This window comes from Carlito syrichta, unplaced genomic scaffold, assembly GCF_000164805.1.
Source record: "Carlito syrichta isolate Samal-C Ts95f unplaced genomic scaffold, Tarsius_syrichta-2.0.1 Scaffold314306, whole genome shotgun sequence".
NCBI lineage: Eukaryota > Metazoa > Chordata > Mammalia > Primates > Tarsiidae > Carlito > Carlito syrichta.
This window is the reverse complement of record NW_007258402.1, coordinates 315,968-332,934: the sequence shown is the minus strand read 5'-3', so window position 1 is coordinate 332,934 and position 16,967 is coordinate 315,968. Positions and strand designations below refer to the sequence as shown.

Here is a 16,967-nt window from a genome sequence, read left to right as displayed (position 1 = left end):
TGCCTGAGTCCAGGGGTTCAAGACCAGCCTGAGCAACTTGGTGAGACCTCATCTCTACAAATCAAAAAATTAGCTGGGCATGGTGGCACGTGCCCATAATTCTGGCTACTTGGAAGGGTGAGGTGGAAGGATCGCCTGAGCTCAGCAGGTTGAGGCTGCAATGGCCGTGAGCATGCCACTGCATTCCAACCTGGGCGACAGTGAGACTGCAACTCAAACAAAACTCAACAAACAACAAAAAAAGAATTTCCTGTTTGTACAGGCACTTTTTGCCTTGGAAAATGATGTGTAAATCTGTAATTTTTTTTTCTTCCCCTGACTGATAATAGGGTAGAAAATCATGGGTTAGTTAATTCCCTGCCTCAACCTTTCTATCTGTAGAATGAAAATAGTCACACATTTCCTATGTAAACAAACTCACACAAAAATCGAACACAATAGTCTATACACTTGTCCCCTTCAGGCGAGGTTCTAAGGTCACATTTAGACCCACTGTGGATTTGCACGGCCCTGGCCAAAGAGGTGCTGAGCAATGGGCAGAGTGCCCAGGACAATCTTAGAGGGGTTGCAGAGATTCCACAGCAAATTGGAAGAGCTGGCATTCTGCTTTAAGTCCTACAAATTAGAAAAATGTTTTCTCGAATTGTTCTTACAGAATCTAACTCTCATCTCGTGTGTAGACCACTGCATTGGTGTGGTTTCACTGGTCACAAGAGGAGGTAAACAAGGAAAAAGGTGATAGGAAAAAAAAAAGATTTCCCCCTTTACTTTCCATTTTTTTCAAAATCAGCTTGTGTGTTTATAGAATGCAGGAAAATCTTATGTTGAAAGAGGTCTATAAACTGCAGCCAGAAAAAAAAAAGCCAAAAAAAACCAAACCAAAACTATAGATATACTTGCTTAGGGTTTTATTTACTATAACAATTGCTTTAAAAAACCCAAATATTTCCCTACTTGATTTCTTAGAGCTAAGTCAAGGGTTATGTTTCCGGTAAAAACAGAAAGCCTGCCAGAGTCTACAACCTGGCCATGATGCCAGGGATGGATACAGGGATGGAATGTCCCTTTTGCTCCCCAGCAAATGTCAAAATGCCCATTCTTGTGCAGTGCCTAGGAGATAGCAAGGAATTTTTTTGAGACAGGATTTATTCCTGGCTCAAGGGGGTTACTGAAGAATGTTCTGCTCTTCATGAAGTTCCCAGAAATCAGACTAAAACTTAAACACGAGACATTTTCATCTGGAACACATTCTGTAATAGTGGCACTTCATCCATCTGATTTCCATGAGCAAAAATTATTACATAACAGTGACCTTGGGAGGCCGAGGTGAGAGGATTGCCTGAGCCTGCGGGTTCGAGACCAGCCTGGGCAACATGGTGAGACCTCGTGTCTACAATAAATCCAAAAGAAAAAAAAAAATTTGCTAGGTGTGGTAGCGTGTGCTTGTAGTCCTGGCTACTTGGAAGGCTGAGATGGAAGGATCACCTGAGCCCAGCAGGTTGAGGCTGCTGTGGCTGTAAGTATGCCACTGCACTCTAGCCTGGGCAACAGAGTGAGACTCCAACTCAAAAAAAAAAACAAAAAAACAAAAATCAGTGAGTTTTCCATATAATTGGAAATACTCAAAAGTGCTTTCAGACTTTTAAGTCCTTTTGATGTAAATATTCCTAAGCATATGATCCATTTTCCTTCTTTCCTAAGTGGAGCCTGGCTCTCAGATTTGGCTGCACATCAGAGTCACCTGGGGAGTTTTAAAAACTGCACCAGGTGGGTGGCTCACACCTATAATCCCAGTGCTTTGGGAGGCAGAGGAGGATTGCCTGAGCCCAGGGTTTGAGACCAGCCTGAGCAACATGGCAAATCCTCATCTCTACAATAAATCAAAACATTTGCCTGGCGTGATGGTGCATGCCTGTAATTCCAGCTACTTGGAGGGCTGAGGCGGAAGGATCTCTTGAGCCCAGAAGGTTGAGGCTGTGGTGGCTGTAAGCCTGCCACTGCATTCCAGCCTAGGTGACAAAAATAAAGATAAAAATAAAAACTACTGAGGCCCAGGGCCTACTTCCAGAAGGTCTGTTGGGTGGTCTCAGGGCATGGCCTGGGCATCGGAGCTTTAAATGTTCTCAGGTTGTTAGAAGGGGTGGCGAGGTGGGAGACACTGAATAAAGTAATGATCTGGGACACTTGTCTCTTCACTCGTGAGGACACCTGGGGCTCAGGGGTTACGCACCCTGACTGATGACTGACCCTAGGAGGGGGTGGCCCCAGGTTGTGACCATGATCCTGAGTGTGATTGTGCTGTGTTTGCCACAAGTGTGTCCTCTCTTCAAGCTTTGATGTCAGGTTTTTCGACACTAAAAATTCATCTGATGAGAAGACCAAATATTTGGGGTAAATAAATGTTGGTTCATACAAGTGAATGCCAAGTGATCTTTTTATAACTGGACACCGGGTGAAGCCGGAAGTATTGATAAGATGGCAACTCAAGACGGCAGAAGACCTTTCTAATGCCCCGTTTTGCATAGGAACGTTTACAGCATGAACAAAAAGAAAAAGGCTTCTCTGGCCGATGTCCCAAGTGAGTGTTTGTCTTCAACAATGTCTGCACAAAGACTTCTTTCCTGAAAGATCACTCCCAAAGAAACTCTCCTGAATTCTGTGATCTCAGTGAAGCACTGAGGGTTAGAGCAGGAAGGGACCCCCTCTCACTTTAGGGGTAAACTTGACCTACTTTATTGCAGTTAAAAAAAAAAAGGCCATGTGTGGTGGCTCACGCCTATAATCCCAGCACTTTGGAGGCTGAGGTGAGAGGATTGCCTGAGCCCGTGGGTTTGAGACCAGTCTGGGCAACTTGGTGAGACCTCATCTCTACAATAAATCAATTAGCTGGGCATGGTAGTGCGCGCCTGTAGTTCCAGCTACTTGGAAGGCTGAGGCGGAAGGATTGCTGGAGCCCAGCAGGTCGAGGCTACGGTGGCCAAGAGCGTGCCACTGACCTCCAGCCTGGGTGACAGAATGAGACTCCAACTCAAAAAAAAAAAAAACAAAGGACAAATTAGCACAGTGGACTACGCTATATTATAAATATGGTGTGTCTTTAGTTACAAGATGCTCTGAATTATATACATTTTAGAAAAATTATGTACAGATAAATAATTTAAAAATGATTGTAAGTGATGTCTGTGGTCTTGACAGAGTTGGTCATGATGTCCAAATATGATATTAAGTCTATGGGAAAGTTAGACTCACTTCCATCCTCACAGTGGCATCTGACACCTTTTCTACCACACGGAGACACCACAGCAGGGTTGTCTGCACAGACTCCTCTTGTGGTCTGGGGTTGCAAACTGCAGTGGAGGCAGTTTTTGTAGAGAGGATTGGTACTGGCCCATTGTGAGGGACCTTAGATAAGAGAAAGGGAACTCCCTCGGGTCTTCTTTCTTTCTGGCCAGTCAATCCTATGAGCATCTAAAGGGTGGAAAGAGAACGCAGAAACTGAATATTCACTGATTCAAGAAAAGAAGAAAATGAATTTCACACCAGTGACATTCAAGTGTGTCATCTCAGGCACTTCAAACCACTTCTCAAACGGATCTAAAAATGATTGTCCTCTTATACGCTGGTGTCTCTTCAGCAAAAAACAAAATTGCCTATTTGTCCCATAAGAATAATAGTCAAATTTCAGCTCACCACGCACCCTCATTTTGGACTTTCCTAGAATCAAGGACGCAGTGATCTCCCAGACCAGCCTTAACAGCCACCCTCCCTAGGAGGCAGCACGCAGGCCCCTTGAGGCAGGCAGAGGGGAGGAAGGGCAGCTTCGTGGAGGGTGTGTGCTTTCTCCCGAGGGAGTCTTCTTCCTCCACACCTTCCTAATTCTTCTTCGGAGACTCAGGAAGTAGCCAGGCTGAGTACTTCTGGCTGAGATATTTTAAAAAGCAGCCGAGGAGGTTTAGCCTGTCAATAGTGGCTGGAACACAGTGAGCGGCTGGGGAGCCCAGATCTCAGGCCACGGGGGCTGTGTCTCCTTTCTTGAGGCGGCGCGAGACGAAAGTCCCCAGGGCCACCAGTGGGATGCACATGGCGGAGGAGGCCACGAGCAACGCAATGACAGCCAGTGCATATGCGGGGTAATCCTTGGTCACAAGCTGGCCCTGGAAGGAGAAACCCAAGTGTCAATAGAAAGAACCTCCCAAGAGTCCTGCCACCCAGGCCTAGGGCTCCCAACCGTGGTGCACAGGCTGGGGTCTGGGCCCAGGGCCTGGGGGACTGGCATCCTCACATCCAGGCCACTGGCTCTGCAGTTCCCTAGCAGGTATACTGGGGAGACTAACTACCCTCATCTTTCTCTTCTGTAAACTAGGAATAACAGTACCTACTTCAACGTGTATGGGGAGCTATTGTTTGGAGCTGCCTGTCCAGAATAAATGCGGCTGTGCGCGGTGGCCCATGACTATAATCCCAGCACTTTGGGAGGCCTAGGAGAGAAGATTGCCTGAGCCTGCTGGTTCGAAACCAACCTGGGCAACTTGGAAAGACCTTGTCTCTACAATAAATCAAGAAATTAGCTGGGCATGGTGGCGCGTGCTTGTTGTTCCAGCTACTTGGAAGGCTGAGGTGGAAGGATCACTTGAGCCCAGCAGGTCAAGGCTGCAGTGGCTGTGAATGTGCCACTGCCCTCCAGCCTGGGCGAGGAGTGAGACTCCAACTTAAAAAAAAAAAAAAAGAATAAACTCAAGAGGAATCAAGAACCCTACATTCAAGGCACCCTTCAGGGTTACCTACACACAGGAGTCTACCTTGAGTCCAGAACAGAATGTCCTGCAATGGTAGAAATGTTCTGGCTGGGCGTGGTGGCTCACGCCTGTAATCCCAGCACTTTGGGAGGCAGAGGTGAGAAGATTACCTGAACCCACCACAGGTTTGAGACAAGTCTGGGCAACTTGTTGAGACCCCATCTCTACAATAAATCAAACGATTAGCCGGGCATGGTGGCACCTGTAGTTCCAGCTACTTGGAAAGCTGAAGCAGAAGGATTGCCTGAGCCTAGCAGGTCGAGGCTGCGGAAGTTGTGAGCGTGCCACTACACTCCAGTCTGGGTGACAGACTAAGACTCCAACTCAAAACAAAAAAGGAGGAAGGGAGAGAGGAGAAAGGAAGGGAAGGGGCTGGGCTTGGTGGCTCAACCTGTCATGCCAGCACTTTGGGAAGCTGAGACGAGCGGATTGCCCGAGTCCGTGGGTTTGAGACCAGCTCGGGCAACATGGCGAGACCTCGTCTCTACAATAAATTAAAAAAATTAGCCGGGCGTGGTAGTGTGCGCCTGTAGTTCCGGCTACTTGGAAGGCTGAGGTGGAAGGATCGCCGGAGCCCAGCAGGTCGACGCTGGGGTGGCTGTGAGCGTGCCACTGCACTCCAGCCTGGGCAATGGAGTGAGAGAATCCACCTCAAAAAAAGAAAGAAAGAAAGAAAGAAAGAAAGAGAGAGAGAGAGAGAGAGAAAGAAAGAAAGAAAGAAAGAAAGAGAGAAAGAGAGAAAGAAAAGGAAGGAAGGAAGGAAAGAAGGTAGGTTGGTTCTGGATCAGTGCTGTCCACTTTGGTGGCCACAGAGGGGTGAGCTGCCCAAGAGGCAGAAGCAGCACTTTCTCTGGGGACTTTTTCTCAGCTCCCAGGGAAAAGGCCCGCCGGGATGCTCTGGAGGGGGACTTTCCTCTCTCATCCCTGCAACGCATGCTTAAAAGCTCTGCCATCCCAAACAGACGTATAAAACGAGAAGTTTCCCTGTTGTGGCAAATAACCTACCCACACCATGGAAACAGGTCCTCGGTCTCAGAACACGAAAGGCTCGTGCTCAAGAGTGACCTTGGGGGACCCCGTGCCAGCCCTGCAGGGACAGCAGATACCTGGGAGGCGTCCCAGGCTTGGTACTGCAGGGTGCCCGTGAGGATGTAGTCGCTCAGGTAGAAGAGAAAGAGGCTGACGATCAGCAGCGGGCTCACGCCGGCCCACATGACCTTCCAGTACCAGCTGAGAGCTCGGCCGGTCATTGCCTTCAGGTCACTTTCAAATCTATTTGGAAAACAAAGAGAGAAGGTCTGGGTTGTCCCTGCTGCCGAAGGTGAGGGGTGCAGCTGCTCATTCGGTTCTGGCGACGCTGAGTTTGAGCACGACCGCTGGGCCCCTCTCTGACACCTGCTGGGGAGAGGACTGCTGGGTGGGGAGAGGAGAAGGGCTGAAGCCGCCTGGGAGGGTGACCAAACAACTACCCCACAGATAAGTGGACGTCTGGCGATATAGACCAGAGGGCGGCTCCCAGAACGGTGGGAACAGGCAGCAGAGGGACAGTCAGGCCAGTCCTCAATGACAGGGACCTTGCCCACCCCTCTCACCGTGCTATCTATCAGCGACCTCCCTGCCCATCAGAAGCAATGCAGAACAGAGCTGCTTGGTCCCTTGAAGCTAGAGCAGCTTTTCTGGGCTGGAGGGAGAGCCAGACCTCGGGCTGCAAGGACCATAGCCCTGCCTGTTGGGGCTGGTCTAGAGCAACCCAAGTGGGAAGACCTAAGGCAGCTGCCCACAGACCACTGGCACCATGTCCATCGTGTCTGCAGGGTGTTTTCTCTTCTTTACGTTGACTCTTTTCTCTAAATTGAGTGACAGCACAATAGCATCCATTTTATCATAAACTTGACAGGCTCTTGACGTATTTTCTGAACGCACACACATGCAAGTATGAAGTGTTTTAGGCATTTTGGGAGACACTGACCCAGTCAATCTCCCCATTTCACAGGAGAGGGACAGAGGCCCAAGGTTGTGAGGACACCCAGGGAGTGGCAGATCAGGCCCAGAATATGGATTGGCCTCCTGCCTCCAGTCCACAGCCTTTAAAACTGCTCTATCAAGGCCGGGCTCGGTGGCTCAGCCTGTATTCCCAGCACTTTGGGAGGCCGAGGTGAGTGGATTGCCTGAGCCCGCAGGTTCAAGACCAGCCCGGGGAACTTGGCGAGACCTCATCTCTACAATAAGTCAAAACTTAGCCGGGCGTGGTAGCACACGCCTGTAGTTCTGGCTACTTGGAAGGCTGAGGTGGAAGGATCGCCGGAGCCCAGCAGGTCAATGCTGGCGTGATCGTGACCATGCTACTGCATTCCAGGCTGGGCGACAGAGTGAGACTGCAACTGAAAAACAAAACAAAACTGCTCCCTCCAGTGGGAAAGGAGCCTTGGCAGCGTGCTTGGGGTGGGGCAGGGTGTGATTGTCACCAACTACAGTCTCAGCACCTTCCTCCCTGGACCTGTTGTGTGTCCTGGGAATCCAGGCGACATTCGCTGTGTGAAGACCTGCTCCTTGCTGCTGCTGACTTAGCTGGCCTCTAGGCCATGGAGGCTTGTGTCTGTAACATGAGAACCTGGGGCTTTAAAACTACATGGTCAGGTTGGACATGGTGGCTCACACCTGTAATCCCAGCACTTTAGGAGGCAGAGGCAGAGCCCAAGAATTTGAGACCAGCCTGAGCAACATAATGAGAGCTTTCTACAAAAAAAAAAAAAAAAAAAATTAGCCAGGTGTGGTGGCACGTGTCTGTAGTCCCAGCAGCTCGGGAGACTGAGACAGAAGTATCACCTGAGCCCAGGAGGTCGAGGCTGCAGTGAACCATGAGTATGCCACTGCACTCCAGCCTGGGTGACAGAGTGAGACTCCCGACTCAAAAGCAAAACAAACAAAAAAAGCCCCCACCACCCAAAAAAACTACACAAGTCAGACATGTTAAGGTCCTCTTGTCCCTTCCTCCCCGCCTCACAAGCCCGCCCCCAATTTCCTGGATAAAGTTGGCTGCAGAAAAACCAACAACAGGACACTGTTGCCAGATGGCCACTAGATGGCGGTGTCCCCTCAAGCAAGCAGAAGGACTCGGGCCATCAAGCCTACAAAACCTCCAGAGCCGGTGTTTCCCACTATCCGTCCCCCATCACTTCCCACCACCCCCGTTTCAGTAACTTGCACCGCCCGTCTCCAGTGACTTCCAGTGGGCCTTCGGTTCTGTTCCTCTCTCCCCAGCCTTCTCTCTTTATCCTGAAACACCCTCGCCAGTGACCAAACTCTCCCTCTAGATGGGTTTTTCCTGGGTGACCAATGTGTCCCTCTTTACAGGGATTTTCCGGGCTTTAGCACTGAAAATGCCATGTCCCAGGAAACCCCTCAGTCCTGGGGAAACAGGGGGAGTTGGCCACCCTAACCCTAGGGTCCCCAAAATGTTAATAGCTGGGGGAGGGGCGTAGGGGGATGAAAAGGCGGTCCTTGACCAAGCAAATTCTGGAAACGCTGCAGTTATAACTCCCTCTTTGAGATCCACAGTTGTCTTCAAGACTCTGAGAAGTCCTGCGGGAAAGCCATCGATTTGGCTATGTTTGGTGATGCCCTAAAATGAATGCGTGGAGGAATAGGAGGCCCGATTAGGCCAGCAGCAGTTGGGGAAACTGAGGAAGGAAAACTCAGGATGAGTTTTACAAATGTCACAAAGAAACTTACTGATAAAAGCAAAGAGTTGTAAAAAGCTGATTGGCCACCTATAAAATATTTGCAGTGAACAAAAATTAGTAAACAATTTGTTGTTAGCTACTTATTGCTGTTAACTAACTTTATCTGAAAGAAACAAAATATCACCATCAATCAGCTGCTTCATAAACCTCTGGAAATGTCCTTTTGCAGACCTCCCCCAAAGACAGTTCCCTGGCCCACACTGTGCCTTGCTTATAAAAAAAAACAACCCTCTGGTTTCTTGCCTCTTTGCAGAGACAGCAGACATTCTGCTGTTTGGCCTGTTGTGCCCTTCACGACGTTATCTTCCCTTTAATAAATCTGCCTTTCTTAACTCATGGCTGTCTTGGTGAAAACTTTGTCCTCTGCGGCTCCGGCCATGACCTAGCCTGCCACGCAGAGAAGAATGGATCACGGAGGATCCCTCAGCACGACATGGGACCCTGGCGCTTCCAGGGACACAGTGATAAGCACCGCTCGGGGGATTCCTGTCTCCCACAGTGCTGCCACTGACTTCCTCCCCAGCCCAGACTGCTCAGAGGATCAGAAAAGACCGGGGAAAAGGGCAGGAAAACAATTCAGCACGGTGCCCATCTCCCCTATCCTGGCTCATATGTGTGCAGCGCTGCCCAACTGTGCTGTGCCTCGGACCCCAGGACTTGTTGAAGTGCAGGATCCACAGTCCTGAAAGATCCTGCTGCTCTGGACCACACCTGGTCAAAGCTCTTTATGATACAGAAACCCATTATCGTCTATCCATATTGCCACAACCCTTAAAGAGAGGCCTCACAAGCGATCGAGCGGGCCTGCACGTATCTACATTCCTGAGAACTGACACAGAAAAGTGTGTTCCCTTATCTCCTATACATTCCCCATGAGTCACTTCAAAGGACCCTTAGCCCCCGTCAGACTCTGCTCACTCAACTGAGAAAAATGAATTCCTATTCCCTCCCTTTTATTAGTAGTCAAAGATTTGAAAAATATATGGCAATCCTTCCGGGTCCCCTCCCACTGTGGGAACTTTTCTGTCCTCTCAATAAATCCTGCTTCCTCATTTAAAAAAAAAAAATGCCCGGCGCAGTGACTCAAGCCTGTAATCCCAGCACCTTGGGAGGCTGAGGCGAGAGGCTTGCCTGAGCCCAGGTGTTCAAGACCAGCCTGGGCAACCCAGTGAGACTTCGTCTCTACAATATATCAAAATATTAGCCGGGTGTGGTGGCAGGTGCCTATAGTTTCGGTTACTTGGAAGGCTGAGGTGGAAGGATCACCTGAGTCCAGCAGGTTGACCCCGGGGTGGCCATGAGAGTGCCACTGCACTCCAGCTTGGGTGACAGAGTGAGACTTTGACTCAAAAAAGAAAAGAAAAGAAAAATATAGCACCCATGTAATTGCAAGCCTTGTAATTTATATAACTTTTTGCGTATTATAGCTACCAATCAACATTATGTTGTAGTGAATAATGTTTTACTTTGTAATAGGCTCTGTTAACTCCCTTACTCTATGGTGAGCTTGATCAACTCTTTGGTTTGGTGCTACTGATAACACTGTGAGCTACCTTTTGGTAGCCGGGGCCAGGAAATGCGGACCATAAATGTTACTAGTCACAAAATGTGGCTGTAACTTAAGTCCTATACAATGCTCTGCCAGTCACTTAGCCAACGGGTAGGTACCAGCAACCCTAAACTTATAAAAACGGACCGTGGAAGCTGAGGGGCAAGCAGACCAGTTCCAGAAATGCCAGGAGCCAGGTTCTGTCTCCCTGAATTCTGAATTCAGAGATAAACGTCTTTCTGCCAGTTCCCTAACTCTCGATTTATTGGTGTTGAGAGATAGCAGCCGAGCATTTACTCAGACTGGAACATTTAGACCAGTGGTTCTCAAAGTAGGGTCCCCAGACTCACCTGGGAACTTGTTAGAAATGTGACTTCTGGGACCTTGCCTGGACCTGCCTAGTCAGAGCCTCTAGGTGTGAGACCCTTCACGTTGTCATGTTTTACCAGCCCCCGGGGCTCTGATGCACACTCAACTTTGAAAGCTGCCCTTGACCAGTGGTCTTGACTCCAGCTGGACATTCCATCACCCCGGGGAGAATTCAAACATCCCGGCACTGCTGTGCGCCTGGGATTGAGAACTTGACTGACTGCATTTTTTGAATTTGCCAAATTTTCTGTCTTATCAACTGGACTTTGGTCAGGGTTCTTGAAAAATACTGATGTTGGCCAATGATCAGAGTACCTAGTGCCTGGAGGCACAATTCCCTGCCCCTGTAAGCAGTGGGGGTCCAGCAGGGTCAACCAGCAAACATCCTGTAATACAAAGCAAAAATGCAGAAGACAGAGAGAGACGATTCTGGCAGAAGGCAGACTGAGGGTGGAGGCGAGGCAGGGAACTCGCTGAGATCTGAGGGTAAAGATTAAACTTGGAATAATGATCCCAGGCTTAAAGAAGTGAAGTGCACATTGAGAAGCAGTTATTTTTCTTGTGGGGGGTGGCCTCGTTGGCTGTGTCTTCCCCACCCTGGGCACCTGGGGGCTAGGTCTCCTCACCTCCTCAGCCCGTACACGTAACACACGGCGACTGTCTCAACCAGAACGATGAGCAGCAGAGACAGCGTGGCTGCGTAGTCATTGAAGATGTCAAACCAGTAGTTCCCGGCCTCCATGGTGAACACCATGCCGATGGCACAGTTGATGAGGCACACCAGACCTGGGGGCCACAAGACCAGCTGCTCGCCCACCTCGCGCTCCACTACCTGCTCACCCATTCTCAAGGGGGCAGCGGGAACCCCTAAGGGGACTTGGGCCAACTGGTCCATCCCCGGGGTAAGAAGAGATTGCATGGTTTGGCCTCTCTGAAGGTATTTGCGTGTGTGTTGGCAGCGGGGGGGGGGCAGAGAGGTGTCCCAAAGCATATTGGCAGGAGTCACTGATGTTAATTCTCTGCAAGGGTGGGGCATCCAGCTCCAAGGCATGATGGAAGCAGTGGGCACTGTGGTCCCAGGAGTCCACCCAGGCCGTGGGGCTGTCCACCCCAACAACTCAGCCCCAGGCACATGGGAAGTGAATCAGAAGAGGAGCTTGAATATGGAGTGCCCCCATTGGGACCTCCTAGAGGGAAATGGCATCCCCCAGAAAGGGGGGAAGAAACGAACGTTAACCCAGATCCTCCTCCACGCCAGATGCTTGCCCTGCATGAGACCCTGCGACGGGAATCAGAAGCCCTCTTTCACAGATGAGGAAGCCAGGGCTCAGAGATGTTGAGTAACTCCCCCAGCATTCCCCAGCACATAAGAGGCAGAGGCGGAATTCACACAGGTCCTTCAGCCTCCGGAACTTGGATTTTTTGGGTCCTCCTATAGCCACCCCATGAGATGTTTAAGCCTAAAACTCCCGTCTGCCATTTCCACTCTTGGACCACGCACTGCCAGCCACTGAACTCCACTGCCATCCTGCCAGGGACACACAGGAGAAAGGGGGGGTGAGTTGGTCAAGGACCTGCAGGCACACATAGTGTTGGCTACAGAGACCAGGCCCAAGGAAGGACGTCAAATGCTGGAGGACTCTGAAGAAGGGGGCAGCTCCAGCTGGGGTGGTCAGGGCTTGAAGGAGGAGGGATGGGAGCTAGTTTGATTGTCCTGGATGTGGAGAAGGGAGGTGACATCACCAGCAGAGGTGGTTGGCCACTTCATCTGCAGGACACTGCCCTGGTAGAACAGAGTCGGTGGGTGGCAGAGTGAAACCGTGAGAGATGTCTGGAAAGGCCGGATCATTCCCTAACAACCCAAATATCCATCGACGGCAGCGTGGATAAAAAAAGTGTGGCATGTGATCTTACAGAAAAACGATGGGTGACTGCTGCTCGCAGCAACATGGATGAATCTCACAGACAGATTCTAAGTGAAGACAATAAAGAGTACATGCTGGCTGGGTGCAGTGTCTCACACCTGTAATCCCAGCACTTTGGGAAGCTGAGGTGAGAGGACTGCTTGAGCCCAAGGGTTCAAGACCAGCCTGGGCAACTTGGCAGACCTTGTCTCTACAATAAATCAAAAAAGAAAATTAGCTGGGTGTGGTGGCGCACACCTGTAGTTCTAGCTACTTGGAAGGCTGAGACAGAAGGATCGCTTGAGCCCAGCAGATCGAGGCTGTGGTGGCTGTGAGAGCGCCATGGTACTCAAGCCTGGGTGACAGAGTGAGACTCTGACTTTGAAAATAAAAAAGTCCTTGCTAACTATGACTTCATTCATATGAATTTCAAGAACAGGAAGAAAGAAAACCTAAAATGTAGAAGTCAGAATGGAGGTGACCTCAGGGAGTACATATTGCTGGGAAGGAGGTGAAGGCACTCCCTGGGGCTGGGAAATATCCTATTTCTTGACTTAGGTGGTGGTTACCTGGGTGGATACATATGTAAAATTCATTATTAAGAAATGTGAACTTTACAGTTGTATTTCCATTAAAACAAGACAATGCCGGGCTCGGTGGCTCAGCCTGTAATCCCCTGCTTTGGGAGGCCAAGTGAATGAATTGCCTGAGCCCGTGGGTTCAAGACCCGCCTGGGCAGTGAGACCTCATCTCTACAATAAATAAAAAAATCAGCCAGGTGTGGTAGCGCGCGCCTGTAGTTCCAGCTACTTGGAAGTCTGAGGCAAAAGGATCACCGGAGCCCAGCAGGTTGAGGCTGCAGTGGCCGGGAGTGGCCACTGCACTCCAGTCTGGGCAACTGAGTGAGACTCCAACTCAAAAAACAAAAACAAAAACCCCAAAAAACCAAAAAACAAAACAAAAGCAGTTCTCCCAGCCTGGAGGGCTTTCGAGTGCCGGGGTGGGAAGTGGAAACTTTTCCATGCTTGGGATGGCCACTCACTTCCCCATGATGTGGATAATGAAATGCATAGGGTGGATCCCATGGGCCGGGTCCCAGATTGTGAGAAGATGTGACAGGACTGTGGTGAGGCTGCTGCAGCCCTCTGTGGTCACCTCTGCCAGGGCATGGCCCCCGGAGACATTCATCCCTGCTCAGCCTCATCCCGGGCCCTCCCCTGCCCGCCCCGACTCCGCCAGCTGGCCCGCTGACCTGAGATGGCCTCCTTGGGCAGGTGTCTGGAAATGACCTTGCTGTCGGTCAGAGGGGTGAGGATGGCTGCCGTGTTCCCCAGCATGCTCCCAATGCCCAGCATCAGCAGCATGAAGAAATAGAGCACCGACCACAGCTGGGACACCTCCATGTTTTTAATGGCCTCAGTGTAGACGATGAAAGCCAGGCCAGTGCCTTGGACAGCCTGCTCAGGATGAGAAGACACCAGTTAGACGCCTGACGCCCAAGGGGTTTACCGTCTCCTTAAACACAGTGCTAAGCAATTTAGGGGACCTTGGAACTGGCCACATTCTGAGGTTGTAGCATCCATCTGCAGACCAGCCCTCCAGGCTCAGCTGGGTTGAATAAAAATGGGGGCTGCCAGGAGTTCATGTATAGAAGTAGGTGGAAAACTTTCAGACAACCTGGAACACTGAGCCCCGTCTCCTGCCCTGATTTATGTAAACTCTGGATAAATGCTTGATAATTTCTGCTTCCAACATCACGACTGCCGAGGTGGTCTGAGATATGTGGAGGCTGGAAAGGACCGGGGATGGCGGGGCCACAGCAGCAGGAACCAGAATGATGGGGAGCTGGCCTGACTAGCGGGCAACCAGGAGGGCAGGGCTGCTCCCTGGTCAGATCCCTGCACCCGTAATGCAGCTGTGGAAATTGAGTCTGGAATGTCTGCTTAAAGACAAATCCCCTAGGGGGGGTTGGAAAGGGTCATGGGTTGGAGCTGCTCCATGGCTACTAGCAAAAAGAACAGGCAGGCCAGGTGCAGGGGCTCATGCCTGTAATCCCAAAACTTTGGGAGACCAAGGCAGGAGGATGGCTTGAGTTCAGGAGTTCAACACAAGCCTGGGAAACATAGTGAGACCTCGTCTCTACAAAAAAAAAAAAAAAAAAAATTAGGCAGCCCCAGCCACTTGGAAGGCTGAGGTGGGAGGATTGCCTGAGTCCAGGAGGTCAAGGCTGCAGTGAGTCATGAACATGCTTCTGCATTCCAGCCTGGGTGACGGAGTGAGACACAGACTCAAAACAAAAACAAAAACAAAAAGAAACCTCCTCCCCACTAAGGTGGACTGCTCTCATTCTCCTGTCTATGGCTACCACCAGAAGTTGTGTGTGAAGTGTTTAAGAAACAAAGAACAAAATTACAAAAACATGTAACAAGAAACTAGTGAGATGGACAAGTAAATCTGGAAAAGATAGTATCTAAAGATTTTTAAATATAGTCACTGAGTTAAAAGGCTTAATTGACAGTTAAATACCACATTAGATGCAGCTAAAAAGAGAATTCATGAACTGAGATGCATCCAGGAATGAATCAATAATGAAACAAACAAAACCCAAAAAGGATCAGAAGATGGGAAAAATAAAAGAGAGCTTAAGAAACTTGCAGGATAGGATGGAAAGGTCTCATATAGTTCTAAACAAAATTCTAGAAGGAAAACAAAAGAAGAGGCAATAACTAAGCAAAAATAGATATAACTTTCCCCAAACTGATAAGAAATATGGATCCACAGATCCAGGAAGCCCAACCTCACCCGAGCCCAGGTTGGACAAATAAAAACGCATTCATGCCTAGACTGCAGAGGACAAAGACAAAGAGAAGATCAGGAGAGGAGAGAAAGAACTGCCTGCTTACAAAGAGTAAGAGAAAATTTCAACAGCAACAATAGACAGAATCCCAAGGCAAACATCTTCAAAGTGTTGAGAGAAAATAACTACTAACCTGGAATTTTCTACTCAGAGGGAAAATGTCTTTGAAAAATGGAGACCGAATACATACATTTACCTACAAACAAAATCTGAGAAACCTGCTCTAAAAAAAGAAATTTTAAAGGGAAAAGTCCTTAAAGACACCTGGGATGCAAGACGAAATGATGAACAGATAAAATTGCAAACATAGATAAATACAAACACTGCATAAAATAGCAATAGTGTCTAATTTGTGGTTTACAAAGACAGGACCAGATAACAATCACTTAATACAGATGAGATGAAAGTGTTTGAAAGACCTTGTGCTGTTTGGGAGGGAAGTCAAGACATTGTCTAACTTTAGACTTTGTTAAGTTAAATGTTCATAAGAAAATTTCAAGAAGAAAAATCAAGTATCTAAATTCCAAATAATAGAGAATAAAGTGGAATGAGGGGAAAAAAAAAGAACAAAAACAACAGAAAAAAAGTCTACATAAATTAATACCCAACCACATAATTCTTGGGTATGGAGTCAAGCTCAAAAGAAAGTGAGGAAACTCCCAAGTGCCAGAACCAGAAAGGAAACTTGAAGTGAGGACCTGAATAGGCTAAAGCCCAGGGGCCTCATGGGTCTTCTGAATAGGATCTAGGCCTTGAAGACTGGGGGGATGAGGAGGGGGGACCCAGGGTCTGATACCTGCCCAGGGAGGCAAGGTCATGCCACAGGCCAATGTAAGCATGGAGCGGGGGCTGAACTACTAAGAGAAACAAAGTGTTGCTTCACCCATGTCATGACCCAGAGTAGCTCCACCTATAAAACAAAGTGCCAAAAATCTCCAGTCAACCCCAAATACCAACCTCCAGATATCTTGCTGGCAATCAGAGCCATACGCCTTTCCTGCTCCTTATCCTCAAAAAGTATTATCTAGAATCATTCTCTAAAAGTATTTATACAAATTTAAGAATTAGACAAATATACCCACTTCTGTGTACTAGAACTCCTAGTGCATACATTAAGAAAAAAGGAAGGCCAGGCGCGGTGGTTAGAGCCTGTAATCCCAGCATTTTGGGAGGCAGAATCAAGAGGATTGCCTGAGCCCAGGGATTCAAGACCAGCCTGGGCAACTTGGCAAGACCTTGTCTCTACAATAGATTTTATTTTATTTTATCTTATTTTTTTGAGTTGGAGTCTCACTCTGTCGCCCAGGCTGGAGTGCAGTGGCAGCTCCCGGCCACTGCAGCCTTGACCTGTTGGGCTCCAGTGATCCTTTCACCTCAGCTTCCAAGTAGCTGGAACTACAGGTGTGTGCTGTCATGCCAGGCTAATTTTTTTTTTTAATTTATTGTAGCGATGAGGTCTCACCAAGTTGCCCAGGTGGCTCTTGAACATGCATGCTCAGGCAATCCACTCACCTCAGCCTCCCAAGGTGCGGGATTACAGGCTGAGCCACCGAGCCCGGCTCTACAATAGAATTTAAAAAGAAAAAATTAGCTGGGCATGGTGGCACGCACCTGTGGTTCTAGCTACTTGGAAGGTTGAGGCAGAAGGATCACCTGAATCCAGTAGGTTGAGGCTGCGGTGGCCGTGATTGTGCCACTGCACTCCAGCCTAGGCAACAGAGTGAGAATCCAACTCAAAAAAAAAAAAAA

At 49.0% G+C, this 16,967-nt stretch overlaps 1 protein-coding gene across 1 annotated transcript in view; it reads right to left on the bottom strand.

Annotated features, from left to right (window-relative positions):
- Positions 1 to 3,914: 3,914 nt before the first annotated feature.
- The window catches only part of SLC6A20 (solute carrier family 6 member 20), a 27,743-nt gene continuing 14,690 nt past the window's right edge, over positions 3,915 to 16,967 (bottom strand). Inside the window, exons 9-12 of the mRNA XM_021719207.1 lie at positions 13,614 to 13,818; positions 11,084 to 11,243; positions 5,903 to 6,068; positions 3,915 to 4,154 (exon numbers count right to left, since the gene is read on the bottom strand). Coding sequence (XP_021574882.1) covers positions 4,005 to 4,154; positions 5,903 to 6,068; positions 11,084 to 11,243; positions 13,614 to 13,818 — 681 coding nt within the window. The 3' untranslated portion in view covers positions 3,915 to 4,004. The remainder of the gene's footprint in view (positions 4,155 to 5,902; positions 6,069 to 11,083; positions 11,244 to 13,613; positions 13,819 to 16,967) is intronic.